Raw genomic sequence first — 27922 nt, forward strand, 5'->3', positions numbered from 1 at the left:
TGGCTGACAGACCACACAGAGATTCTGTATTTCTCTGATAAGACATTGTTCCTGCTGACATCCCAGCTGGTCGTGGAGTAATCACAGGCTGTGACGTTTGACTGTGCAGTGCACCTGAAGAGCATTTCCACGAAGACTGAAAGCTCAAGGAGCATGTTCAGTCCTAAATGTTTCTTATTTGCAGCCAGTTTCTGTGACAGACTGAAACCTCAAAATTAATTGCTGCATAGCCCCAAAACTGTTTGCTAACAACCTATGATTCTGTCTCTTCTAGTTAATGAGAAGCATCTGAAAATTATCCTGTGTTAGCTGGTGCCATTCAGATGGATAGGAGATTTCTGTTGAAGACTTTTTCTTGAAAACATGGAAATATTCCTGGTGTGGGTACCCTCTATTTGGTGTACCATGCAACTGCTGGTAGTGTCCTTAAAATTACCAGCAAGTTTCACTAGTTTTATTTAAGTCCTCCTTCCCCAGTGAGTATTTCCATGGCAATGTGGTTCAGTGCAACTTCCTGCCTCGATTTCTCAAAATATGCTTTAGTAGACTTTTGCACTTGAAATGGATCACACATTGCCACTCCCTGGAAAAACACGATAGCTTATGAAACGTGTGCTATTACTGGCCAGATTATTATTGGAGCTAGTAATTCTGCAGCTCGGTGCTGATCCTAAAAAGAGATCTCCCGAGGATGTGTGGGTACTTTTTCCCAGGCAGAGGCTCTAAGAATGGAGCTTTATAATTTTTATTAGTTTATAAAAATTAAATCATCCCAAATACAGGTACTTAGTTCCATTCTGGCTGGCTGTTCAAATTTCTGTAAACAGATGAAACCACAGAAGGGAAATCTGGTTTATCATTGAATCAATAAGGATGTCACCTGGTGAAATCAGAAAGGGGTGACAGATTAAAATCAGCTGAAGTTCATTGGAAGGTTTGGATACTGCACATAGCTCAACGGAAGAAACAGATCTACTTTAGCTATATGCATTTACTGATACCTTTCACCCAGGACTGCCCATTTAAAGACATTAAGCTTTTACCTTCCCTTTGTTCCAAAGACTGGGTGTTAGTCCCTTAAGATCTGTTGATGTGACATTTGTGACTTTACCCCCAGCCTCAAATGCTCTGTTTAAACCATAAGGGGAGTACCCAGCCTCTAGCATGATACACTTGAAAAAAATTTATTTCATTTTTATTATCGTGAGAAAACTGCTCTTTGGGTTTCTGCAGATTCATCTGTTTCTCACTGGATCACTCCTTTGGCATCATAAACAACCAAGTGGTTTTTTTTTTTTTTCTTTTTTGTGGTGTTTTCAGAGGGGATACTGTGACGGAGCTCAGCATTTCACACTGCGGTTCATGAACCTGCCCCCAGGCTCCATTGACCACACTTCTCATTTTCCAAGTACAGCTGTTCAAGGTCCCTGGACTGGGGACCTTGGCTTGGGGGCTCCCGTTCGGTCCACGGCGGCTTCGCAAGGCCCGCAGTGCCAACCCAGAGCTGCAAACTCGCAGCCAAAATCGTAGCAGGCCTCTTGCTTCCCTCAGACTTCGCACTGGCCCCGTGCGTTTCTGACCAAGGGCGATCCGGGCCGAGCTTGAGAGGCTGTCACAAAGACGTCCTTATCAATCGTGTCATAGATCATCGCTGTCAGGCAAATACCTGGAGGGAAAGACAGCTGCCAGTGTTATCTGCTCGGGTGCGGCCATCCCAGTGGGAATTCTCCACCGTCCCACTCACAGGGCTGCCCCACCCCGCGACCTGCCGCGGGCTGCCTGTGCCGGGACGCCGCCCCACGCACACGGACACTTGCAGCCCTCGGTTCCAACCCTCACGGCAGAAAAGTCAGGCCCAGAGGCAGCTCGGGCAGGTGGGCGGGATGGCGAGCGACGCAGAACCGCCCCGGGGGTTCGCAGGGACGCGGGCAGCGCCCCGGCCCCCGCCCGCTGCCCTGGGCTGGGCGGCGGCTCCGCGCCTCAACATGGCGGAGGCGTGCCGGGGGCCGCTGCCGCCCGCCCGCACGGCCCGGGCACCCGGGCGGGGCCTGCGCTCTCCCCGCCGCGCCGCTCCCGGCACGGAGCCCCCGCTGCTACGGCAGCTGCTCGCAGAGCTTCGCCCGCGGCCCCTCGCCTGGGGCGCGGCACGGCTCGGCACGCCCCGCGGGCGGAGCGCGCCGCATCCCTGGTGGCGGCGGCGGGGAGCGCCGGGAATGCTGTGAGTACGGGAGCGGGCCCGGGGTGGCGGTGCGGCCCGACCGTGCCCGTCTCCCCCCAGCCGCCGCCACTCCGCCCTTCCCGGGGGCACGGGGAGCTGCTGCGGCCGCCGGGCCGCGCCCCGCTGGCGTTCCCGCCGCGGGGGGAGCGGAATGGCCGCAGTGCCCGTGCGGTGCTTTGAGCGGTGGCACGGCGGGGCGATGCTCGCCTGCCCGAGCCGCTCCCGGCAAGGCGGGCGGGACTGCGCACCCAGCGCCGGGGCAGCGCGGGGCTTCCCACAGCCCTCGCACCCCGCAGGACGGCGCCCACGGCCAGGGAAAGGCGCCGCATCTCTCCGGGTGCCTGAGCCTGCGGCACCGCTCTGCGGAGACACGTGATGCAGAGTGTTCGAGGAGCAGAAAGAGGGCTTCACCCAGTCTAAAAGCCTTTGGATGTGTTTTTGGGGACCACATGCGTTCAAAGACTGTAATGCATAGTGTGGACAGCCTTCCTAGGCTTTGTGTATTAGCTTTTATGGATGCTCTTTTTTTCGTTTAGATTATCCAGAAAGGAGGTGAAAATAACTATAATGTTCTTTAATAAAACACAAAACATGCGTGTTGTCACTTCCATGCTCCAGTTCCCTTCCGATACAGACTCACAGTCCTTTAGGATTCCAAGGCCATTACCACTCCTACACAGTGGTTAGTGCCTAACAGCTCTTCCAACACTGAGGCCTGGTCCTCTTTGGCCTTCAGGCGTTGTGTTTCCTTACAACTTGGATTGTAGGAAGGGGGTGTGTTGGCATTTGGCAATCCAGTTGTCACCCTGCTACCAAATTTCCTGTGTACTGTGCCCAGTGTGTTGTGTAATGTTGTGTTAAACGGGGAGAAAAAAAGGCATTTTTGTATTTTATGTGAAAGATACAGAATGTAAGAAATATTAGGCAACTGTTGGTTTTTTCTTTTTGTACTGACAGAGGCAAACACCGATTGCTCATAAAATGTTGTTTTGGATTTAATGTCCCACTATACTGAGTTAGGGAGCTACAAAGCAAAGAAGCAGCATGAGATTTGTTTGTTTAAGTAAACAATGAAATTTGTGCTATTATCTAAATTTGATCTCATCCTTGCCATTAAATAATCTTCCTGTAGCCCAGGTTCAGGCTAATTTTAGATTTTTCGGTAGGCAAGGAAGCTACTCCTCCTTCCTTTTCTGCATGCATGCTTAGCTATCAATTTGCAAGAGTGAATTCACTCTGACAGGCGTTTCCTACAAGCTTGATACCTTCCCTTTTATTTCTGTCAAACCATGCGCAGCTCTATTAAAATATCCAGAGGAAGAAGCTCCCAAAGCAGAGTTTTCATAATGCTGGGTCTGTAACCACTCCATGTCCATTCAGTCAGGATGCTGTTGAGCCTCATGGCTGTACTAACCCCCTGATGCTGGCTAGGGGCATAATTGCTCTATGTCTTCGTTGTGGGAAGTAGTGAAGCAAGGTATTGGGCAAATTTGTGTTAAAGGTGCTATATCCAAAGAGAAATAAGCAGGAGTTTGGATAGAATATTCTTGCTTTGCAGGTACACCTACACCAGCAAAATATGCTCCCTGCAAAGACATTACCAGCACAGCAAAGTGTGGGAGATATTGACATTTTGAGGCTGAAAACTGCCCCATCTCTCCTGTGTGGTGAGTCTTGTTAGTCCTCACAAGCACTCTGTCCTCTTCCCTGGATGTTCCTTTTTAGTCAGGAGCGTGGTGATGGAGAGTGATGGCAAAACACACTGAATTGGAAGGTTTGCAGACTGGTACAGTGGTTCCTCGTGTGAGATTTAGTGAGTTTGTAAGAATGCCAATTATTAGGACCTGGATTTGCAATTTGTTTTATGATAAACTCAGAAATTGCTGGCCTTCTTTTTTTTCAGAGACTATGTGAGCCCATGTGAGCTGGCTGTGCAGCAAGGGCATCAGGATGAGTGAGCAGTCATGTAAAGTACAGAAATGTTTGAAGAAGGTTATGCTGGGCAAAGGCAGCTGATGCAAGCAATGAGAATTTTCTTGGTGGTCCCCTACATTACAAATCAGTCCAGCTGTTTGCAAAATACAGACTCCTGCAAAAGAAGTCCTATGGATAAAGGAAACTAGTTTCAGTTTGATTTGGGTTTTTTCTTTTCTGCTGCAGCGGATCTGCATTGCTTTATTCTGTTAAAGTGTTCTCACTGAGATTAAAACCAGGAGAATTAAGGAGGAGAAATAAAGGATGCAAAAAATCAGTCTCAGTTCAGTTTAGGAAAAGATCAGAGAACAAGAAAGTCAGTGGAAGTGTTATCAGAGCCCACAGCTGAGGTGGTACTGCAGGGTTTGCTGCAGCTGCAGTTACAATGAAAGCCCTGGAAGACTCTCCAATAAAATGTTATGCGACTTTGACATTGCTCAAATCCTTTTGATGCAAGTGTTGTTGGAAAACACCCTTTATTTGTTACACAGACTAGACCATAGAGGATTCATGGGGTGGTAAATACCTCAAGATGAATTGGTAAATACTGTGTGGAATGTCTGAAATGGGATTTGGGAAAAACTAATGGAGAGGTAAGTTTGCATCTGCAGAAATGCTTTTTTCCCCCCTAATACTAAAATATGGAGCCTGTAGTCCAGGCACTAATATCTGTATTCAGGTTTCCATTTTCTGTCAATAATCCTGAGTGCTCACTGCAATATCAGTTTTTGTTTGAAGTCTGTTCTATTTTACTCTGGCCTGTGTTTGCAAATGACAAATCTAAGATCTCTGTGGAGCAAGACAGGTAATTAATCATTAAAGTGTGGATACCCAGCTGAGACGTCTTATGATCTTAGTTGAACTTTCCAGTCAGCGTCAGCTGGGGGACTTAAAGAAATGCTGCCAGATTAAAAAAAACTGATTTAATTCTGGAGATATCATTAGCTCAGATAACACAGAGTTGTAAAAACTAGAAATATCAAATATTAATTTATTAGAATTGTGCATTTAGCGCCCATGAATGGTCATTTTTACCATTTCTTCTGTGAGTTTAGCCAGTTTCCCTTACTGGAAGATGTTCCTTGTAAATACAGCAAAATGCATTCCTGGGGATAAAGAAAAGCTCACATCCCAAGAGATGCTGATAATTTTTAATTAAAATCATTGCAAAGCAACAGTAAGATAATGTATGTAGTTGTGTAGGGGATATGAATAACAGTTGTGAATAACAGTTGCAAATAATGTATGTTCAATTTAGCTGTAGTTATGCAAATGAAAAACAGAAAATTGGAAAACAGTAAAGGTAAAAAAGAGTTCATAAATAAAAAAATTAGTTGGAACTTTCCAGGGGTGTAGTTCAGAAACAAAACTTAGTAACAAAGATGCCAGCTCATGTGTTTGGTGCTTTTTATAGAACAGTTGTTATTATCTCTCCATGTGTTTACTGCCTATTAAAAAGATCCATATAATTTGGTGAGTAATACCTAATTGCCTTATATGGAGTAAGTTTTATGTTAGGTAATAAAAGAAGGATCCTGTGGGGAGGCAGAAATCCTCTGCCATTGCCCCAGTGCTCTCCTCATCCCAGCTGGTCTCTGCAGAGTGTTCATTTAGTAGATGCTTTTTCATAGAATTTCAGGTAAGCTGTGTTTTTCCTCCCTGGCAGATTAATAACCTGTGAATGTTCCTCTTAACTAAAATTCTTTTATTAGTTACTGAGAAAACTTATATTGGGGCATGTGATTTGAACTCCTTCCCAGCTCAGAGTGGAGAAGATAGGATGAAAACACTATGTGTTCCTTCATTAATACCAATTCTGGGAAGAACTTCTTAAAATGACAATGTAAATGTTTGTACTTTACAAATGTAGTTGTTTGAAAACAGGTGTATTCTTTCAGGCTTTAATTGATTCCCCACGATGTTTGCAAAAGCAACGAAGAATTTTGTGAGAGAAACTGACAGTGGAGGTGACTTGATCCCTGTTTCCCACCTGAATGCCTCAGACAAGCTGCAGCTTTTGAGCTTAGTTACGAAGAGGAGGAAATTCTGGTGCTGGCAGAAGCCCAAGTATCATTTCTTGACAGTCACCCTGAGTGATGTGCTTACTGAAGACAAACCAATAAAACCAGGTAAAGCCATAGTTGGGCAGCAGTATTATTGCAGATAAAAACGGTACAAACCCTAATCTGTCATTTTTATTCTCAATTGTGTTACTAGAGGGCTCCTCTCAGAGGAATGCTCTGAAGGAATCCACCATCCATGGGAATGAGATGAATGGATCTTTTCTCACTTGACCATTTATGTAACTAAAACTGGTAATAATAAATGTTGGTTAAAAAGAGAAGTTTTGCCTGGGTAGAGTATTAAATAGAGTGCTGAAGGTTATCAGGCTGGACAGTCCTACTGTTTGATAACAGCGCTGTCTGCAGCCACAGGAATATCCCTAGAATATTTGGGGGGGTTGTATGTGATAGTAGTGTGAAACTGTACTGTGCTCCAAGTCAAAAGCAGTGAATAAGCATTGTCTTGTTGGTGTTGGTAGCCCAGGGAATGCTTGTCCAGGCCAGGCCAAGCGAGTTTTACCCCTGATTCTGTTTGTCTTGCACAGAGTGTTAAAAAAGGTTGATGCTTGGACTTAGCCAACTATAGCAGTCCCACCCATGTTTTCAGATAAATGACATGGAATTGCATATTTCTGGACATGTCACAATTCCACACAGGAAAATAGATAAGTCCCTAACCTAAGATGTTAATTGTAGCTGTCTTGGAAAAGTAGCTGATTCTGAGTCAGTTCTCTGGTTTTTAGGTGTAAAAGAATTCAGAGTTGTTTTAAACCAGTTAGATTTTTCCATTGGTTTTCAGTGAGCTTTGGGACAGCCTGTGATGAGATTTGTCAAAATAATGCTAAAATACTAGCACTATTGTACAAGCAGGTCTGCTTTGTAATTTTCTTTGTAGCTGAAATAACTTTCAATTATTCTTTATAAATACTTTATAGCATCTGAGTTCAGCACTTCAGTCACCTTACATTTTCCTAAAATGGCAAAATACAAAAGATAGTAGAGCAAAGATGATGAAAATATGAAAAGAGCAGAAGCAAGAGTTGTAGAGCTGTAAATTTCATTATTTACCTCTCCATACTGTTCATTGCCTTCACTAACTCTTCGTATTTTCTCTAAGTATCTGTTCCTCCAATCACTTAAGGACCGTTTCAGCACTTTTCTTCACAGATAGAAATTAGTTTTATTGCTCTCCTAGTGATTGTGGAGTCTGACTTTGCAAAATACATGGGGAAGTTTGAAGATTTCCTTCAAGGAAGTATTGAAACATCGTTTGTGAAGATCAGCCTGGGAGCTGGAGGGAAGGGCTATGTGGAAAACCAGTCCTCATTTGGAAACCTGAGGAAGCAGGAGATTGACTTGCAGCAGCTTATGAAAGATGTCAAAGACAGGTATGTTTCTAATGTGGTGGCCAGGAGAGATTACTGAGCCGTTGAAAAGGCTTGGGCCAGCTGTGATCACTGAGCAATTGATTTTGTAGTGTTGCCACAGTTTGAAAATTATTTTCATTGTAAGCTTTCATATCCATGATGAATCATGTATACAAAAATGAAATTTTGTGTATTTTGAAATCTTGTTAGTCAGACTTCTCCCTTTCAAGTTTTAAAAACATCTGTCTGTAATTTCATTTTACGTTTTTGCATGAATTACCACCTGGGACAAGAGCCAAATCCTCCCTTCTTTGGGGGACTGTACTGAGGTAACAATCTGGAAAAAAAAAATAATTAGTTCTCTATGTTACTGGGACATTGAATATGGAAATTGAGTTCAGAAATGCTAATGTTCTTGTAAGCAGGCTTTGTAATTTCGTGTGTGTGAGTGACCATGCTAGAAAATTGGATTATTTGAAGTTGAAGGAGTAGCAAAGGTGAGCAAGCATGGTCAAGGCATGCTCTACTAGCTGAACAAAATATAGATCTGTTACTTCCTGTTATACACTGTATTAACTGAGGGGAACCATATTCTTTATTTTACAAGATATGCAACACTTCCTCACTTCCTGTCCTACTCTGACATTGGATCTATTTAATGTTGCTGTAAGAGAGTCGTGGACCAAAGCCTATTTGGCAACCAGCTGACAAGTCAGGGGTCTACTCTCTATTGCAGGTCATGACTCATGGGAGATGAGGGTGGTTTGTTTGTGACAGCATTGTACTCTAGATTTGTAGCAGGGGCTGTAATGAATTTTAATAGCCTTTGCTGATGCTCTGAAGATAAAGATGATAGGTTTTTGCTATCAGTGCAGAAGTTGTCAGAAGCAACGTAAATTTGCTTTAGATACACTGATGTTCTAGAAATAATTAATTCTCCATTTTCATGGGAACAAATCTTTTGTTTTTTTTATTGTGAGCATTCACAAGTCAACAAATTTATTCTAATAAGGGACCTTGCTCTCTTTGTACTAAATGCCTTATTTAAAGCAGAAAATACTGGGCTAAATGTGTGTACCAAGTCTGTAAAAGTAATGTGCATCTAGTATGAGGAAATAGTGTCAGTCAAGATCTAGAATCTTGTTTCTAGCACTAGACAGAGTCCTATGGAGAAACAAACTAGAGTAACTTTGATTTAGGTCAGTAATCTTTTACTTAAAGTTGCCTACTCTGTTCGCAAAGATAATCCTCCCACAGCAAATCAGCACATCTTGGAGTTACAATCCTTTATGTAACTAAATACTCAGAAATATGTTACCTTCTTTTGAGTGTTGAAAATCTGCAGCATTACTCCGATGTATGTGCAACTGTGACTGAAGTTGATGTGTGTGCCACTTTATGCAAGGAACTAGTTCTTAGTTCATAAAAAAGATGCTCATAGCTTATTAAAGTTTATGATGCACCGTGTATAATTGATATCGAGTCGGTCTGCCGTCTGCCAGGTCACTGAAAATGATGAGGATAGCAGAATTTTTATTTTTTTCTCCAGCATAATGTGAAGACTCACTGGAAATTGTTGGCAGTGCCTTATAGATGGAATTCTACTTACTTGTTCATAAATATTTTATGATTTATGATTGATTGTGTCCAAGCTTCAAGCTTTCAACTCATTCATGAGTATTGTGTGGAATTCAGGAGTGCTGATGCCTCCAGGTTAGTGATTTTTGGATGCAAAGCGTTACAGTACTTGTAGGAGCATGTTTACCTGTCAGGCCGTGTGAAATGAGAGGCAGCAAACTGTTCCTGATGTCATTTAATGACATGTGGTGCTTGTGCTTGTTTGATCAATCATTGCTTCATTTATTATTTCTACATGTATAACCTAGTTAAGTTGCATTTTTAAAATGTTCTTGTATTAGGCTGATTAAGTTGAAGTTGCAGATTAGTAGCAGAAAACTCTAAAATGTCAAAGCTGATATGCCTTTTAACTAAGTCATGTGAGTCTTCAGAGTTCAGCAAGCTGAGAGTGCTCCGTGGCAGCAAATTGGTTTCCTGTCACTTCTTAGGTGAACCTTCTGAAGGAGAATCCTACTGATCTTTTAATTAGATTCCAGGTGCTGCACTGGCTCCTTTTTCTGAAAGAGGATGACAGCTGAAGGATGTGGGAGGAGATCCTTCCTAGTTTGCAGAAGCAGTGACATTGTAAATGCAGAACACACTTATAATATACAATACTAAAATAAAGTTAAACAATAGTTTTAGGTATGCAAACTTGGTATATTTCACTTTACATTATTTTTGATTTTGCATTACATAATGCTTGCTAGCTCACAGAGCACTGCAACATACAGATTTGGGGCAGAGTCCGATGCCTTTAGCTCACTTGGATTGCTATGGATTAAAGAGTATATTCCATTTTCTGTTTTCAGTACTGTCTTCCATGAGGTCCTCACAGAGAAGTTGATGAAGTGTGGGTTGGATGAGCCACTTTTCAGTGGTGCCCAGAGACAGAGCAGAAAGCAATAGGCACAGTATGAGATACAGGAGGCTCTGTCTGAACATCAGGAAACTCTTTTCCACTGTGACAGTGACTGAGCACTGGCACAGGTTGCCTGGGGAGGCTGTGTAGTTACCTTCTTTGGAGGCATGAACCTAGGCAGACTGCTCTAGGTGACCCTGCTAAAGCAGATGACTGTCCAACCTCAACCATTCTGTCTTCTTCCCTGCAGTAAAAAAGATCATGAGGAGATTATAATCTCTGTACTTCTCATGTGTTACCAATTTGCTTGTTTGTTTTCACCATTTCACTAAAAGTCATGGAAGGTGATTGGAAGAGAAGTTCTGAGAGGACAGTGATAGCAGTCAGTGAGTTCACATCAGCTGCAGAAAAAATTGCCTGTCATGCTTCCATCGTTTCACGTGAATGATTCCTAACTCTATGATTAGCATGTTAGGAAAAAGGTTTTAAGTGTTTTTAGCAGCATACTCTGGCATGGTTGAAAGATACTTTTATATTATTGCATATTGCACTTTAGGTGAACTAATGGAAGGGCATATTATTGTCCATACTGAGACAAAAATAAATTCCTATTCTTAATCTGAGTACAGTGGAAATTCAGACCATTTTGTGATTTATTGTTTAAAATTCCTTGAGCATTTATGAGTATGGTGAGAAAACCATTCAGTTTTCTACCTAAGCTGCTACATGAGGTAATACGAAGTCACAAAGTGTTGTGAGACAGGATTGAATAAAAGCAATTGTGTGTGCCTTTGATTTAAAAAATAAGGAGCATGTCAAATAGAGAAACTACCTGTCACTCGCAGTCTAAGAAGTCTCTGGTATTCTTAGCGAAGATGTTCTATGAGGTACGTGTCAGGTTATTCTGTAGGGAAAATAGTGAAATGCAGTCAGTAAGCTGACGATTGCAGATGCTGTGTTCTGTAAGAAGTAGGTCAGAGAGGTTATATTTGAAATGGATTAACAAAAGAAATATGCATCTGTGGTTGGTGGAAAATGGCAGAGTGAGGTCTGGTGGATTTTACTCCTTGGCACCCATCTAGAGGTCTCTGTTAGAGCAGGATCAAAGCTGGGTGAAGGCTCTCACTTGCAACAAGCAGTATTTGTATAGAAGACATCAGACTATTGCACATTATAAATGAAGTGGAGAAGAGGCGATGAGCACAGGCTGCTTGTGTATCTACAGCTGGGAGAGGAGGTGTATTGAGGTGGCATTGCCCAGCACAGGACTGAAAAGGTTTTTCACTTGTGAGTAGTTTGGAGCAGTGAAAATTTGTGCAGACAAGCAGCAGTGCTGATTTCAATGTGAGTATGGAGAGTACTCACAGCAATGCCCATCTTCTTGGTATTTGTAGGAAATTGACAAGCACCTTGCTTTGAGGATTTGTGGGTGGATTACTGAGAAGGTTAGGCAGGATTTGATGGAAAAATGGTCCTAAGGTGTCTCCTTTGTGGGCAATTTGGTCAAATTCTGTGCCTAAAGGAAAGACCCTCGTTCTCAGCAGTGAGGTTTAGAGCAGGCACCTGCTCTCTGTTTTAACTGTGAGAGCCTGATCTGTTGCCAGGTGTTGTCTGTTTTTTCTTGTCTTTATTTAGTTTCTGCCTTTGTCTCTTCTTTTCTGACTCCAGTCTGCAGCAAATTGCCTTTGTGCCTCTGTTGTCTACTGCTTTCCTAATGCAAGAAGAAAAATACTGGATGAAGGTGAAAGAAGTCTGCGTTATAGGAGAGTAGAAGTGTTTAATCTAGTTAAATGTGGAGTGAGACCAAAACTCAAAGAAATTATTTTATGTACATGTTTGACCTGTAAGGCTCCCAGCATAGTAAATCATTGACCTCAGGAAGGTTGTTTAAGCAGAACAATCAATCAAGCAAAACCTCATAATTTGTATCTTTTAAATAATTTTTGTTTATCCAGGCTTATACTCTGTGTGGTGATAATGGGACTTGGCAAACCAACATCTCATTATATTTTATATAGCGTTGTTTCTGAGGGCTTCAGCTCAGCTCCTCAGGCTGGGATGGGTCATGGTGATATAGTGCAAATGGCACAAGGTTAGTGGTGGCTCTTGTACAGTACAGAGTAAAAGAGATGGTAAGAGCCATGGTTGTAGAACAGAAGTAAAAGCTCTGAAACATGACCTGTAAAATAAAAAAAATGCAATGCAATTCGTGTGCCTTGCATGCATGTATTCTCAGGGATTTAATTCGGCTATCTTGTGTTTTTCAGATATTTTCTTATATTCAATGCTGTGTTGGCAAGTAAGTTCAGTTCTTGCAAAAATAGTCATAGACACAGCGGCCATTGCCCTGCAATACTTGAAGCCCTGCTCTGATTGTCAAACTTTAACCCTGTTGTGTTTTGCTCTTGATGACTGTTTTCAGTCATAATTTAGATAAACTGGGTACTTGCTTACCTCGTGTCATCTCCTGTTTGAGTTGCTGAGGAGAGCAGAATGTTTTACCTTCAACAGGCTGTGCCCCAGTAATAACTCATGATGTGCCCACGTGCAGCCCTAAAGTTCTGTTTTATGATAGACAGTTCGGTGCCAGAAGTCTACTGGAGAGCACTTAACTGTGCTGTGCTGGAAGAAAAGGTTTTTGTAGCTGTGAGTAAGGGTATGTGTGTGAAAGCTCTGAATTTGGTGCTCACTAAACTTACTGGGCAGAGGAGAACATTTCTGATGGCTTTACAACGGGACACATCCCACTGAAGGCACTCAAACCTTGGGGCTGTGGCAGCGGCTGTGTCTGGCACGCACTCCGCTCTGTGCTGCAGATCCCAGGTCGCCTCTGGGCGCTGCCTGGGGAGTGCTGCTGCAGCAGGTAGCTCCGTGTCCCTGTGTGTCAGTGTCTCTCTGTAGCCCCCAGTGCTGCAGCAGCTCCTCCAGTGCTGCCTCCAAGATTTGTTCACTGCCCCTCTTTGCAAGTTAACTATGTCTTCTGACTCTTCTGCTCTGCTACTCTGCTGATACTTCTGCATCTGGGCCTCAAAGCCAGGAGCGTGACAGGGTCTGAGCCAGTTCTGCCTTGGGCAGAATACTGTAGAAGCAGATGGAAGAAAAAGTCTCTTGAATTATTTTGGTAATTCATTTGCATAGGCTTAGGTCATATTCTATATGCGTCTTCATTTAGCACTCATTCAGAAACAGCAAATCTTTATTTAATGTGTATTTTTCTATCTTGGATTGTTTGAGGGAATTTTTTCCGCTAAATTTTGGGGACATTCAGCAAGCTTGTCATCCTCTTAAACAGTCAGAAAATAAAAGCAAATTGCAAATTGCTTTTGTGCTTCTTCATTGTATTTTTCCCTTGTGGCTCCCTAGGTGACATGTTAAAACTGCAAGTTCTTAGTGCAATAATTTGTATTTTCAAGATGCTTAGCACACCACTTTAGAAACATAAATAATTATTGTGAAGTATATGATAGGCTTGATAGACTGTGACTAATGGCTCTGGTTTGGCAGACACTTCTGAGAGCGGTGATGTTTGTGATTGCTTGACATTTCTTCAGTTTTTGCTTAATCCAAAGGTTCATTGGATTCCAAGCATAAAGCATGACTTTGCACCAAAGGAAAAAAAGTTATACTAATAATCTCAGGAATGTTTGGGGGTGCTTTTCTGGTGGCTGCTGCATTGCTTCAGAGGTATTTTCTTTCCCTTGTCTAAACAATCAACTTTAAGGTTTTCAGACAGTTCATTCCAACTGATTGAACTTTCATATAGGCATGTAACTCTCCAAAGATCAAAAATTGCCTGAGGATATTTTTAATTCAATAAAAACCCCAGCTGAGTTCAGACTTATATAGACTGCATAAATTCAAAACTCCAGAATCTAATAAATCTAAAACTTTTAAATTAAAAGTGGAGATATCTCGATTTAAATGAATTGGAGTCAGACATGTCTTTCTGTCACATTTTTGGGATATTGCCATTTAGCTCCATGAATAGCCATTTACAGTGAGAGGGAGGAGAAAAGACGGAATAATTTGAGTCAGGGATAGCAATCCTTTAATCTTCCAACAGTTTTGCTAGATTACCTGTTCATAAAAAATAGAACATCTCCTCTGATTCACCTCCAGTGAATATTTTGCAAAAGTATAATATAGTTGACACATTTTAATCAATTAAATAAAATTAGGAAGTTGCTTTAACTGTTACCAGAAAGTCTGTTAACACCCCAAAGACAAGGTAGTGGATTTTGTAATATTTTCTTAGATAATAAATCTTCTGTGTTGTTTCTGGGAGTTCACTTTCAGTCTTCTCGTCATTCTCAGAAGAACTTAACGTTAGAATTATTTTCAGCAGCATTTAAACAGATGCTGAATTGTGCTGTGAAGTAAGGATGGCTTATGAAGTTGGTGCCTGGGCTAGAGTTTAGAGCTCCCTCCCACAGTTAGTTTTTCTTTTGACTGTGATAGTCCTTGTCACCAATTTTAAATTTTGAGTCTATACCAATGAATAACACAGGACCTTGAAGCAGGTGGATTTTTTTCAGTAATGTACAGTCTCAAAATCAGTGAAATCTTCCATGTTTTCTCATTCAGCCCTTTGAAGTACTTGGTCAGTGCTGATCCCACTCTGCCTGTTCCAGGTTTAGGTGAACACTGAAACAGATCCATAGCAAGCAGTGAGGGTTGCCACTGAGTCATTGCTGTCTTTGTGTCCCCCAGCCAGCACCCACTGCCATGGCCATGGAAATGTCAGTGTGAGCTCACAGTAGGAGAGGATTTAGTCCAGTGTCCAGGAGCCTGACTTGTTGGTTTTGTATTACCCAGGAAGCTTAAAGTTGCCATTAGTTCTCTTTTTTTTTTTTTTTCTTTTTTCTTAGCAAGTATCTGGACAAACTGCCATTTTTGCTCAGAGTAGGGAATCAAGAATTCAATATATATGTGAGGGAATATGTGAGTAAATATGTGAGTAAATACCTGCATACCTGTGGAATGCAGGTATTTACTGCTGCCAAATAGCAAAAGAGGACATCATAATTTTGAGGAGGCTGCTCATACAGAAACCATTGTCATTTTTACAATAAGAGCTTCTTCAAGCAGTTAAGAAAATGTGGTTAGTTTTTTTCCCACAATTCTGGTATTGCTATGGTGTATTTTCTTTTTCAGAACAATAGATCTAAACAGTAGTTTACTGCAACAAGTAATAGAAAGAAAACGTGAAGTGCTGTGCATCTTGAGAGAAAAGATAATCACAACTCAGAAGTGTACAATATCCGAACATATCCAGACAGAAGAAAAAGTCAGGGGTGCGATGGGATGCACTGCAAAAACAATAAAGGTAAAAGTTACTAAAAATCTGCAAGGAATAGAACATTTGCACATTATCTGGGAAGAAATTACAGTTTCTCCAAATAGACTTCAGCGTATTTTTCGTGCTTTCTTAATGTGCTGAACAAACTGCACTGCTTGGTTGTGAAAATTTTGTATGGTAAAATGTTTTTTCCACTTCCTTTCTGGGAAAAGATGCTGTCTTTTTGTATGAGCCTGGAATGTAGTTTCCATCAATATTATCACATTGTGTTTCCATTTCTGTGTAGATTCCTGCCTGCAGCAGAACATGAAGCAAACTTAAAACAATTCATTGCAAGTTGAATAGCAAAATGTATTGCTGAATCAAATTTATCTGAACAGCCAAGTAATCATTCATCACAAATGGTTGTAGTGCCTACTGAGTTTTCATATTTATTGGGAAGCTGTTTGTTTTTGATCGTGGGAGTAGAGATTAACTGCATTATGAGGCTATCTGAAAAATTGCCTATGAATTGAGAAGGAATTACCAAAGTCAAAATATGCTCATTCATTGAAAGTTTGGGTTTTTTTAAGCTGGAGATGAATCACTTCTGTGTACAGTGTGTCTCCAGTTGAAGAAATCTGGGAGTTGCGAGTTCCTGGTACCAGCCTTCCAGCTGGGCAAAACCAATGTCACAGTAGAATTGGGCGAGGCAGAGTACTGAAGTGGGTGCCCACTTCCTATTGACATGGTGCTTCATGTGTGGCAAAAGCTGCTCCTGGAGCTCAACTTTGTGCTAGGACAGGGTAGCTAAGAGTGAGAGAGCTGCTCTTGGCATTGTGTTTCTACCTCACTCTTCATCTAGTTCCTTTCCTAGAAGTCAGATGTAACATGTGCTTTGATGAGACATCATGGAGAATAAAGCACATTCTCCCTCTGTATTTTTCACCTTAGTTAGGTGTTTAAGCTGTATAGTAGCTGAATCAGATAAATGGTAAATAAATCTGTCTTGTAGGTTTCAGTAAGTGAAAATGGAAGTTTGATGAAGGATTCTAGTGTGATCCTTGAAATTCCTCCTGCAACTGCTATTGCCTACGGTGTAATTGAACTGTTTATAAGGCACAATGGCCAGTTTGGTAAGTGAAAAGCTTGTTTTTTGTGGCACACAGTTCAACTATGGACAAAGCTGTTTGTCAGACTGATTTTTATGTTTCCCTGTGCATGAAGGTGATTATGTTGTATGGTCTCCTTTGCCTTGATAGTTATTTGTGCTAGAAATGCTGATTTAGTAATTTTAAAACTCTGATTTAGTAATGCTTTTTCACTTGCTTGAATACACTGTAAACTCAGAATAACTTAGGTTTCAGGGAACCACAGGAGATCATGTAGCTGGAGCCTCTGCTCAAGGCAGGGCCAACTTTTGAACTTTGATCTAAGTTTGGCATTAGATCAGATTGCTCATATCCTTGTCTATTCTGAAGTTGTGATTCCTCTCCAGAGACGGAGATTCCATCACTCCTCCGGGCAGCCTGTTACCATGTTTGACGACCGTGGTGGTGAAGTTTTTTTTCCTTAATATCTGCTGTTTGCTAAATTGCTCCAGTCTGTGAATGTGGGGCTGGTACTTGGGAGTCCAAAACTGGACCCAGCACTCTGAATGCACTTTCCCAAATTGAAAATTCCATTCCATCAATCTGCCAGCTACAGTCTTGTCAGTACAGCCCAGTATGCAGCAAACTTCAATAACTGCAAGGGCTTGCTGGTGATCCTCTTGGATTTGTTGCCCAGGTCTTTTTCTGCAATTTTGCTTCCAGCCAGCTGGCCCTTGGCCCAGGCTATTCCCTTCACCTGTTGCAGAGAGTGACTTGAATGTAAATCAGCTGTCAACCAGGAATGTTTAGACAACAGTCATCTTAGGAAAATAATCATTCGTACAGGACTGGAATTTAAACTTTTCTAGCCTACACTTTCATTTAAAGATTGCCCTCGGAGTGGTTGCAGAAATGCCCTTGTCATGTTTTCTGGTCGTGCTTTACTTATGTCAGGTTGAATATTTCTCAGGTTAAAAAAAATGTTGAAATTGGCTTTGGGGGAAGTCGTATCTCTGCTCTGCACAATCACTTGGGTTTTTCTTTCTTGTCTATCCTCATTTAAACTCACTGACCTAGAGGAGGTTTCAGGGGATGTTTTGCAAGGAGAAATAAAATCAGATAGTAGAGCTGGAAGTTGGGAAGGACTGATGTGGAGAGAAACAGAAGATACATTGAAGAAATACTTGGAGTACAGCTGAGATTTGAATCCAGGATGCGCTTTACTTGGATGAGAAATGCAGAAGATTAACTCTCCATCATAGTCCTTCTGGTATGAAGGAAGTCTGTAGGCTCAGGAATAGAAGTAAATATTATTTAACCTGTAAAAAGTTTCTGAAAAGTGGAATTGCTCTGACGTAGACGGAACACAGCAATAATAGCAGAGGATGTTGACATCATGGTTATAATAGAACTGTAATTCAAAGTAATGAGGTGTAATTAAGGCCGTCTGACTACATAGGTAGTATATAGCTGGTTGTCTACTTAGGTGATTACTACATGAAATTATGATGTCCTGCTAGCTGAGAACGCATGGGCCTTGTTAATGATCTGTATTTCTCGGCTCTTTTTCCACTTCTGCTTCTTTTTCCGCTTTTTTTTCACATTTCGTATTAAGATCTTTGAAGCTTCAGAACCAGCACAGCTTGTTTCATGTTTTATCTTAAACAACTTACGTCTTGCCTCTTTTCTTTTTTAATTTGTGCTATTTTCCTTTGCCTGAGTGTCATTGAGAAGGTAAAGGGGAGGAACTAACAGCAAAATTAGGGCTTTGCCTGCAAGAATAAGTATAGTGGAGCCTAAACTTGAACTTGTTAATGTCTGAGCAGCAGGGATCAGTGTCTGTTTATGGAAATCAAAATAGCCTTTGAAGTTAAATCCAGGGACTAATGTAGTCCTTTCTCATGAGACTGAAAGTGACCAGTAGCGGGTGTAACCTAATGGGATTCTCTTCACAAATAATTACGGAGTAAGATGCATGTAAGCTTTTTATTGTTTATTTTTCTTTGCCACTGACAGTACTTGAGTTATTCTGTTAGGAAGAATGGTATATAAATTTTCTTTTAAATGTTCTGACTAATGTGACTGGACATACTTGGATATTTTTATAAATAAATAAAATAAACTAGAAAAAAGAAAAAGGATCTAATCCTTTTCTGATCCATTTACCATTGTGCTTTCCTGTAATCATTCTGTTTGATTTCTACAGGCTAATTTTCCACTCCATGTAAAAGCTGTTTCTGCTAAAGGCTTTGCAGTTTCGTGTCTCTAAAGTTGTGCTGAAATGCCTCTTGTTCTTGCTTTACAAAGCAGGGGATATAACAGCACCCAGCTGATTTGCTTTGTTCTGTTCATTGCTATATGTGTGTGGTGTGCTTTTTCTTAAATGTCTGTAAATTAAACAGTCCCAATATATCTACTTTTCTACATAAAGGAGTCTCTTTGATTGTTTTCATTGATCACCTCTGTGTTTCTTGCATTTTTGTTAACATTTCTGAGTAACTAACAAGCTCTAACTGCATTGTTGGAGGTTTGTCATCGATGAATGTAATAGAATTCAATACAGAATTAATTAACAGTCCTATTAATAAGGAATTTTGAGTCCTGTGTTTTCCTGTGGATCAAGTCCTATTACAAGATTTAACAACATCATCTGAAAAGTTTGATTTCCCTTATTAGCATCATTTTGCCTCAGGAGGGGAGGCAGTTTTATTAGCACAGTCTTCCTCCTCAGGGTTCATGTGAAAGCCTTGTTATTTGCAATGACAGCAACATGAGTGAGTTGGCCTTGTGGTGCCTCAGCTGCTGTCCAGAGTCTTGTTGCTTTGGGAAGTTCTTAGCTTATGTTAATCACTTTCTGCTCTTCTGTAGCTCATTCTTCTCCATGAAGGGTTATGCAAGCATAAAGGTCTGTCGTCTTTCTTTCTCTATGGCAGGGATTTCTTTGTCTGCTTTCCCTTTGAAAAGGCTTTTTGCTGATGGAGTGCTCTCCATGCTTTCTCATCTGCTTTGAATGTCCTTAATTTAGTGAGACAGACTCTTACAACTGCAGAAAGGTTATATTTGGGTTTTGTGCCTGGTACATGTGAGCACTGTGCTTGATTAGTTACATTTTTTCCCTTTGCTGTCAGGTATTACTTTAAAATTGAGTTTCTCTTGCTAGCCTGCCTGTGTTCTCTCTCCTCAGACAGGCTGCAGAGTGCAATGGATACACATTCAAATCTTGCATTTGACCCAATAAAAGATGATCAGAATATGCATAGGGCTTTGAGTGTATTCTGCATCGTTAGGGCACAGTGTTGGACACGAGCACAGAACTTGATACGCCAGATTTCTCAGCATAACTCTTACAAAGGGTCCCTGTACCTTCCAGGAGGCCCTTAACTTCATCAGGCTGGGGGTACTGGGATGGTGACAAGGACAGTCCTGTTTGGGTGAGGTTGGCCCGTGCTTGTCACGAAGATGAGGCAGAAAGGGTAATCCAGCCAGGGTGTGTTATTTCCTCCATGAAGTTACTGAAGAGAGACAGTTATTGCAGAGTGATTCTCTTAGGAAACATCCCTGGGTGATGTCCTTTAGAGACTCTCAGAAGCCTCCAGCTTTCTGCTTACCTGGAGGACGTGAGGATGGACCTGTGGCTTCGCTGAGAAAGAGGAGTCTGTCAGTGCCGTGACCAGCAGAAGCTCTGTAAAGGACTCTCAAGAGTAGTTACAGATCTCAGAGAGTACTTTCATGTGTCTCCTTCATGAGTGGATCCTGTTGCCTGCATTACAGCACGTCTCTTAGTAGGTGGAAAACGTACAGACTGGGGAAGGAGAAGCTGGAGAGCAGTGCCATGGAAAGGGCCCTGGGGGTCCTGGGTGATGACAAATTGAATATGGTCAGCAGTGCCCTGGCAGCCAGGAGGGCCAAGCATGTCCTGGGGGGCATCAGGCACAGCATCACCAGCCAGGCAAGGGAGGGGATTGAACCGCTCTGCTCTGCACTGGGGCGGCCTCACCTAAAGTTCTGTCTGCAGTTCTGGGTGCCACAATGTAAGAAAACTCTTAGGAAAGGAGGGAAGGTGAAGAGCCTTGAGGGGAACCCATATGAGGAGCAGCTGAGGTCATTTGGTCTGTTCAGCCTGGAGGAGACTGAGGGGAGACCTCATTGCAGTAACAACTTCATTGTGAGGAGAAGAGGAGGGGCAGGCACTGATCTCTTCTCTTTGGTGATCAATGACAGGACCCAAGGGAATGGCCTGAAGTTGTGTCAGGGCAGGTTTAGGTTTAGGTATCAGGAAAAGGTTCTTCACCGGAGGGTGGTTGGACACTGGAACAGGCTCCCCAGGGAAGTGGTCCCAGCACCAGCCTGACAGAGTTCAAGAAGTGTTTGGACAATGCTCTCAGGCACATGGTGTGACTCCTGGGGATGGTGCTGTGCAGGGCCAGGAGTTGAGTGTGATGATCCTTGAGAGCCCCTTCCAACTCAAACTTACTCTCTGAAAACATCGAGAATTCCTACGTGCATCTCCTGTATGCAGCATTCTGGTTTACAGTGTCAGAGGGAAGTTTTCATGTTATTTCCTGTCTACACTAATTTAGTTCACAGGAGCTGGTGTCACATTCTGTAGGAGGCAGCTGCACCACAGGTCTTCTGTCTGTACGCACTGTACCAAACATCAGGGCTGCAGGAATGCTCAATAATTCACACACACAGCAACTGCTGGCATTCTTTCCATCTGGAAGAGACGACACATGGAGAAATCACATGCGAGAGCACTAGAAAATACAAGCTATCATCTCATTCAGTAATTGCTTGTGTATTTTATTAATTATTGTTTTTGATTGAATTTCTAATTACAGAATTCTGTCTGCTAGATGAACAGCAGGGAGGTTTTGAAAAAGAAAGCACAGAAGGCTCAACTTATCCCCATTCAGTTCAATTCAGAGATGCTTCATTCCTCCATCAGCCAGATGCTGTTGATAATGAGATGTACTCTGGGGCTAAAAACCTCGTTCCCAGTGATGCTTCTATAAGTATATTGAAACAAGGTATTACCAAAAATGCTTGACATGATTCTATTACAGTGAATTAAACATCCTGATAGGCAGAAATAATCTGGTACAATAGTAAGTAAGAAATCTTGTTAGTTCATTTTAATAGCTCTTATCAGGAACTCTTGGGGGAATGCACTGAAGGAATATAAAAAATCAGTTTGCAGTAAGTGTGTGCAGTGGACTCTTTCCTATCAACATTCTGAATCAATCTGTCATAAATATAATCTTATACAGTCAGGTGTTTATGACAGCTCTGTTGCATTCCAGATAACCTCTGCAAGATTAGTGATGATACATGCTTTCAGTGAGAAAGAGTCACTGAAAATACTTTCTCATTATTTGAAAAACTCTCAATAAAGCTCCTCAGTTACAGGTTAAGTAACAGAATTAGACATCTCCCTTGCCTTCACTTAGCCTCTTTATTTTCTGAGGAGCTTTATAATTGAGAAAACTAAAATGGGGTTTAAATGGAAGTTTGCAAATTGGTATAATGGCCCAGGTACAAGTTTTTATTGTAGGAATTTGGAAAGAGGAGGCAGGAATGTTACTGGAGGAATGAAAAAATGGAAAACCAGTCAAGGACTCAGAACACACTGTGCTTTTCATCAGTTCTTGGTAGAGTTCTTACAGCTGGTTCTACTGATGAATATCACTTCTTGTCTGTAAGTTTCACCCTTGGTTAATGGTTGTTCAGTAAACAATATATAAAAAACACTTACTTGTGGAAGAATGGTATGCCACTGTTGTGGTTTTTGTTTTAGCTTGACATACCTTTGTGCTTTTCTTGTTTAAAAAGCACAGAGATTTCTTTAATTAGTTTTAACTTCCACTGTCTCTTGGAAAATAAAAAAGCTAAAAAAAATTGTTTTTACTAAAGAATTTGAAAGTACATTTCATTTTCTGTTATTTGTATAGACAGTCATACGATTGCATCAGATAAACAAAATATCTGCCTGTGGCTGGATGTTTTTTTTTCCCTAGTGAAGTAATTTTTTGGTTATAAAGGATGTCTTTAAAGAGAGCGTGTTTCTTGACTGGAGTGACATGAAGGAAAATTTCTTTTAAACAAATTTGAGAACACTTGCATGCCCACGTTTCTGGAATGTGGAAAAAAAACATTCCATCCTTCCAGTTGGCATTATTGATTTGAAAGCTTCAATTTTTTTTAGCAAAGTGGTAATTCGATGTGACAAAAGACCTAATTTCAGTATCATAGTTGAATTGTGAGAAGGTGAATGCAGAGCACTCCCTTGTACTTAATGAGTTCTCTTCATTCTGCCATATAAATGAACATTCTCTGGAGATAAACTTTGAAGCGAGAGACTTAAGATGCAGTTAGTTGGTTAACACTAAGGAGCTGACTTCTAAAATATTAAAAATACTGTACACCAAAATGTTGATTCTTGATAGCTGTTCCTCTTTCTTAATTTTTGCACTGAAACTTCAGTGGCTCCTTAGGAAATAAAATCAGATCTGTTCCAGCCTTGCATTTTAACTTGTGCTGATGGAAATCAGGATGTCAAGGTGTGATGATAAATGAGCTTATGAAACACATAGCAAAATGTTACCTGGTTTTAACTGGCATTTTTGTAGAAATACTTAGTTTTGCTTTCCTTTGCTTTCTTGGGAAAGATCTGTCACGGTTGAAGACCCAGTTTCAGCCCTTTGTGAAGCTTCCGGAAGACAAGCAAAGAGCTTTATATAAAACCCTTTGTGAGCTCCTGCTCCATGAAGAAATGGTGACTGCCCTGGGGGACATGGTAAGATGAAGAACCTTTGGCTTGCTTCCTCAAAGTAATTTCAGAATAGTACTAGCATTCTCTTTTGCTTGAATTTTTCTCTTTTCAAGTAGTTTTGCTTATTCTTTTCCTTTCAGTTCGATGATATCTGCACAGGAGACAAGCCAGATCTGGAGGAGTTAAAACTTGAACAACAAGGAGACCTCCTTCGTTTCTTGCAGCTCTTAGGGTGCAGTTTACAGAGTGAGCTGTTGTTGCAGAAATACCAGCCTCAGGATGAAGAACTTTTCTCAGCTGCTCACCTTCTTATCAGTGCTATGTCTGGTATGTTGTGAAAAGCCCTTTTTAAAAATTTTGTTTTCCTTTTAGAAGCTCCCTCCATGTTAAAGCATTTATGGCTCTCTTTGAGCAGTTGGTGAGCTGAGTGAACATAAATTGTTCTGTTCCCTTTTTATGAGTTTGGTATACTATGCTTAGCATTCCTGGTTGTGAGTTAAATTCAGCCCTCAATCACTGACAGATTTTGTGTGTAAATTACACATTCCCCCAAGACTGCTCAACTTTGCTTCTGCTGAGTGTGAGCATTTGCAGTTTGGCAAGCTAATTTCTGTACTTATTACATGCCAGAGTCCTTCCCGCCTAAATGCTGAGAATTACAAATTAGGTGTTGTCTCCTGTGTAAAAGCGTATATTGTTCAAGTGCAAACTAAATTTAGCAAAAATGAGTTTAACATAGAGACTCTGCAATTAGAGGGTTGTTTTGCAGCTGCTGAAACAGGAGATGAAACATAAATGTCGAATAAATGCCACCCTCACAATCTAGTTGGCACCACAGTGTTAATTAAAAGCTACCTGCAAAGTCCAAGACAGACTTGCCTGGATTTTTCTCTTCTTTCTTGTATCTAAAGAATTCCCTGACATTAAGATAATGAAGGGAAGTCCGGTGTAAATTGTGGCACTGTGCAGCAAAATGTCAGTGTGCATCCATATATGCACAGGCCCCAGGTGGGAGAGCTCAACTCATTTGTGGAGACAGAAAGAAATAGAAAACAAAAACCTGCTGATGTGGTAACACTTGTCAGATGCCATTAACAGCAGGGCGCAGTTAATTGAGTGTGTTGCATTATCACCTGGCTTTGGACATAATGTCTACTGCTGAAGTCCAGGCATAAGTGTACCTGGATCCAGATTCAAAAGCTGTTTTATGCCTGTTTCTTGTGGTAGGAATTACAGCCTTGTTACAGAGTTGAAGAGCACCACAGAGATCAGTTAGTCCATCTCCCAGCCCAAGGCAGTCTCAGCTATGCCATTCCTCTCAAACTGTGCTTTGCTGAAGTTAGCATCTCGTATAGAGTTTGGGAGCATAGAGTTTGATTTATTCAAGGCCTAGGTCATTCATCCAGTCTGCAGACTTGGAGTGAAACACTGAGGAGATACTTAGGGAGGAGGCAAGGATGATGGGTAGGAAACCCTCTTTTCTACTAGTGCCTTTTCTCAAGCACAGAGATAGTCAGACCCTTTGCCCATCCCATTCTATTCTGCAGGCAGGAAGGGGCTGGATCGAACCTCTTCCACACAACCAGCTGAGGAGAACCTGTTAGCTCCCTGTTAAAGCCCCTGTTCCAGCAGCCAGCCTGGTGCAGGGTTCACTGGAAATGATCTTTCCCTGGGAATGTTTCCTTCACAGAGCTGCCTGATGACACTCTGGTCCTGCTGCGTGCCTGCTGTGATCTTCAGGTTGTTCCGGCGTTGTGCTGTTTGGTGAGTAATGGAGATGGGAGCGTGGCTCATGGGCACAGCAGCAGCAGTGGCCGTGTCCTCAGCCACGTTTCTCCCCAATAAAGGAGGAGATGTCAAGCTGCAGTGGGAATTTCAGCTGTAGGCAGCGCTTAGCTAAGGTCAGAGTCTGACATGGCAAACGAAGCTGCAGGTGCTACCTAACTTCTGAACATCGCTGTATTTGGGAGATTTCATGGCTTGTGAGCAAAAGAAAATTGTAACTTAAGCTCCAGTTTTATTTTTCTAATAGTCCCACTGTTTTAAAATCTCAGTAATCACCTCTCCTTGGGAAACAGAAATTTCGCTTTGATAGCAACAGTGCCTGAGCCTTGGCAAACCCTGAGGTCCCAAAACTCTGAGGCCATTTATTGAAACTGCTGAAGGAATGGTGCAGGGCATTAGAGTAATGGAGCACCTCTCCTGTGAGGAAACGGTAAGAGAATTGGGTTTGTTCAGCCTGGAGAAGAGAAGGCTTCAGGGTAACCTAAATGCAGCCTCCCAGTACCTGAAGGAAGCTTACAAAAAAGATGGAGAGAGACTTTTTACAAGAGCATGTAGTGACAGGACAAGGAGGACTGGATTCAAACTGGAGGAGGGTAGGTTTAGATCACATACTAGGAAGAAACTTTTTACTATGAGAGTGGTGAGGCACTGGAACAGGTTGCCCAGAGAAGTTGTGGATGCCCCATTCCTGGAAATGTTCAAGGCCAGGTTGGATGGGGCTTTGAATAACCTGGTCTAGTGAAAAGTGTCCTTGCCTGTGGCAGGGGGATTGGAACTGAATGATCTTTAAGGTCCCTTCCAACCCAGAACATTCTATGATTCTGTGATTACTTTTAGCTTTTTAAAGTCACTGACAAAAACAATAGTAAAATCCTTTTAATATGTAGGAGCAAGGGGAGTTCTACTGTTTCCTCAGAGTGATAGTTAAGTGTGACGTGCAGTGAGAGAAGTTGAACTCGGGGAATGGTACAGTAGGAGAGACTTTCCTCCTTAAAGTGTGCCATAGAGCTTTGGTTCTGGATCAGTACATCATACTTGTCAGGGCTAATAGTAAAGGGAATCTTGACCTTTTGCTGCTGCCTTGTAAGCTCTCCAGCAGTTTTGTATGAAAGAGCTGAGCTGTGCGATGGCAGGAGCAGCAGTGCTTGGAAAATGTTTTAATGTCTCTGTCTTTTGCTCTCTCTCATGGATGCAGCCTAACATCGCTTCAGCCGATGGCACTGTGGCACTGAGCAGTCCTTTGGTGGCCACTCTCGCTGACAGAGGAAGATTTGAGGTCGTGCAAAGGCTGTTTGCTTCATCAAACATTAACCTGGAAATGACAGAGTCTTCTGTAAAAGCTGTAACTATGAAAGAACCGAGATTCTTCCCACTTGTTCTTTATGTTGCACTGTATGGATTTCATGCTTTAGGTGGGAATGTGTAGGAGCTGTACTGAGTATCCTGTTTTTGCTCTAGCCCGTTGTTTCTTCTGTAGCTCTGTAGTGTTGGCGTGTTTGGGATCAGCAGTAGAGCTGCTGCATTGGTACTTCAGGCAGCACAGGCAGGAATTGGGGCCATCAGGGGACTCTGCACTTTCAGTGGAAAATACCTATTTAAGGGATAAAGGGGAGAAATTAAAAGAGAACCATGGAAGAGAAATGGAATATAGCTGCTGTGGTAGGTGTCAGATCTGCAGGGCAGTGGAAGCTGGATTGCTTGCATTAATATGCACGGGAGAAAATAGCAAAGTACAAACTGCTTTTTGTAAGCAAGCAAACAACCAGGCCCTGGAAACCCAGGGTTCTGCAATGCAGCAACTGTTTTGCTCCTTTGAGACTGAGTGTGCAGAATGCCTTCATTCTGGAGCAAGTGCAATGGAGGGCTCTTAGAAAGGTACTTGATTAGATTCTCTTATTAATTATTGTTTAGCTTTACGGATGTGAACTGCACACTGTGGGAAATAACAAAGCCTCTTTTTCAAAAATCAAGACCACTTTTGGGATTTATACCTCTGTACAGCATTTCTGTTTTCTGGTATGTTTTTACTCACCTTTGCAAGTTTCAGCTGTTTAAACTGCATTCTGAACTTTGAGGTATGGCAATGCCTTTTGATGTGTGCACATGAAGGGTCCCTGCTGCACACCACAAAAACGATAATTTTACCCCATATGACATTTTCAGTGTAGATATTTTGCTTGTTTCTTTGACTAACAGCAAAGTATTAGTAAAGCACTGTGTGCTTGAACTATTTTGCCTGCTTTTTCATCATAATTTTTTTTGTAATTGTGGATTGAACAGAAATGCAGCAGAGATCACTGTAAATGTGGGCTTGGGAAGATGAAATTCCAGGTAGGTGGAACATCATCAGTGCTTGCAGATGAGGTTGTGAGATGGCTGACAGACAAGCAAGCAGGCACCTGTGTGGGGGTGATCAGTAACCAGGCCCTGCAGCGTAGCTGGTGGGTAGGAGTTCTGCTCAGTTTCCTGCTCTATTCCCACGTAGCCTTGAGCAGATCGTCTAAGAAGCCTTTAAAAAGTCGCATCAGTTCAGCATTCCCTGAGGACATGGGCTTTGCAGGAAAGCCCCACGGTGCCTTTCATTCCCTGAGAGCTCAGGATAGCTCTGCACGCTGGGCTGTGGGCGTTGCTGCATCTCATATCTGTTAAGTGAAGCTGATGGTGTTGCCTGAACTTTGTGCTGGTGTAGAAGGAGAGATCCTTCAGGAGGATGGAAGCACATAACTCTGCTTCTGGGAGGGGTGTGTGTTTTTAAGTGGGAAAGTCTTCTTTGCCCATCGCTACTCAAAAGTTGCCTCTGTAATGAGCTTACCAAAACTTTCTATTAAATGCTATGTCAAAACAATAGAATAACTTATGCATGTAATTTCCATTGTTTTTCTTTTGGGCATTCCT

General features: G+C 41.9%; 1 protein-coding gene across 4 annotated transcripts; it reads left to right on the plus strand.

Annotated features, from left to right (window-relative positions):
* Window positions 1-1856: 1856 nt before the first annotated feature.
* Window positions 1857-27884, plus strand: GSDME (gasdermin E). 4 transcript variants are annotated; one of them, XM_042044382.1, is made up of 12 exons: window positions 2113-2218; window positions 3777-3885; window positions 4684-4785; window positions 6091-6321; window positions 7451-7643; window positions 15256-15427; window positions 16395-16515; window positions 21312-21500; window positions 23139-23266; window positions 23383-23569; window positions 24933-25006; window positions 26223-27884. In XM_042044382.1, exons 4-12 carry the CDS (start codon window positions 6111-6113, stop codon window positions 26451-26453), a joined length of 1506 nt encoding a protein of 501 aa, XP_041900316.1. In that variant the 5' UTR covers window positions 2113-2218; window positions 3777-3885; window positions 4684-4785; window positions 6091-6110; the 3' UTR covers window positions 26454-27884. The 4 variants fall into 4 exon arrangements, with proteins under 4 accessions (XP_041900315.1, XP_041900316.1, XP_041900314.1 ...); XM_042044381.1 differs by lacking the exons at window positions 2113-2218; window positions 4684-4785 and adding an exon at window positions 1857-1874; XM_042044380.1 differs by lacking the exon at window positions 4684-4785.
* The last annotated feature ends 38 nt before the right edge of the window (window positions 27885-27922 follow it).

Source organism: Corvus kubaryi, unplaced genomic scaffold, assembly GCF_017639235.1.
Source record: "Corvus kubaryi isolate FWS band 111438036 unplaced genomic scaffold, C.kubaryi_AGA036_p1.0 37398, whole genome shotgun sequence".
NCBI classification, from domain to species: domain Eukaryota; kingdom Metazoa; phylum Chordata; class Aves; order Passeriformes; family Corvidae; genus Corvus; species Corvus kubaryi.

Bases quoted from the DNA above. Each gene is read 5' to 3' on its own strand.
- GSDME (XM_042044381.1), top strand. From the start codon at position 6,111: ATGTTTGCAAAAGCAACGAAGAATTTTGTGAGAGAAACTGACAGTGGA. The intron at 7,644-15,255 runs GTATGTTTCTAA...TTTCTTTTTCAG, and splicing joins ATGAAAGATGTCAAAGACAG to AACAATAGATCTAAACAGTA. The intron at 16,516-21,311 runs GTAAGTGAAAAG...TTCTAATTACAG, and splicing joins AAGGCACAATGGCCAGTTTG to AATTCTGTCTGCTAGATGAA.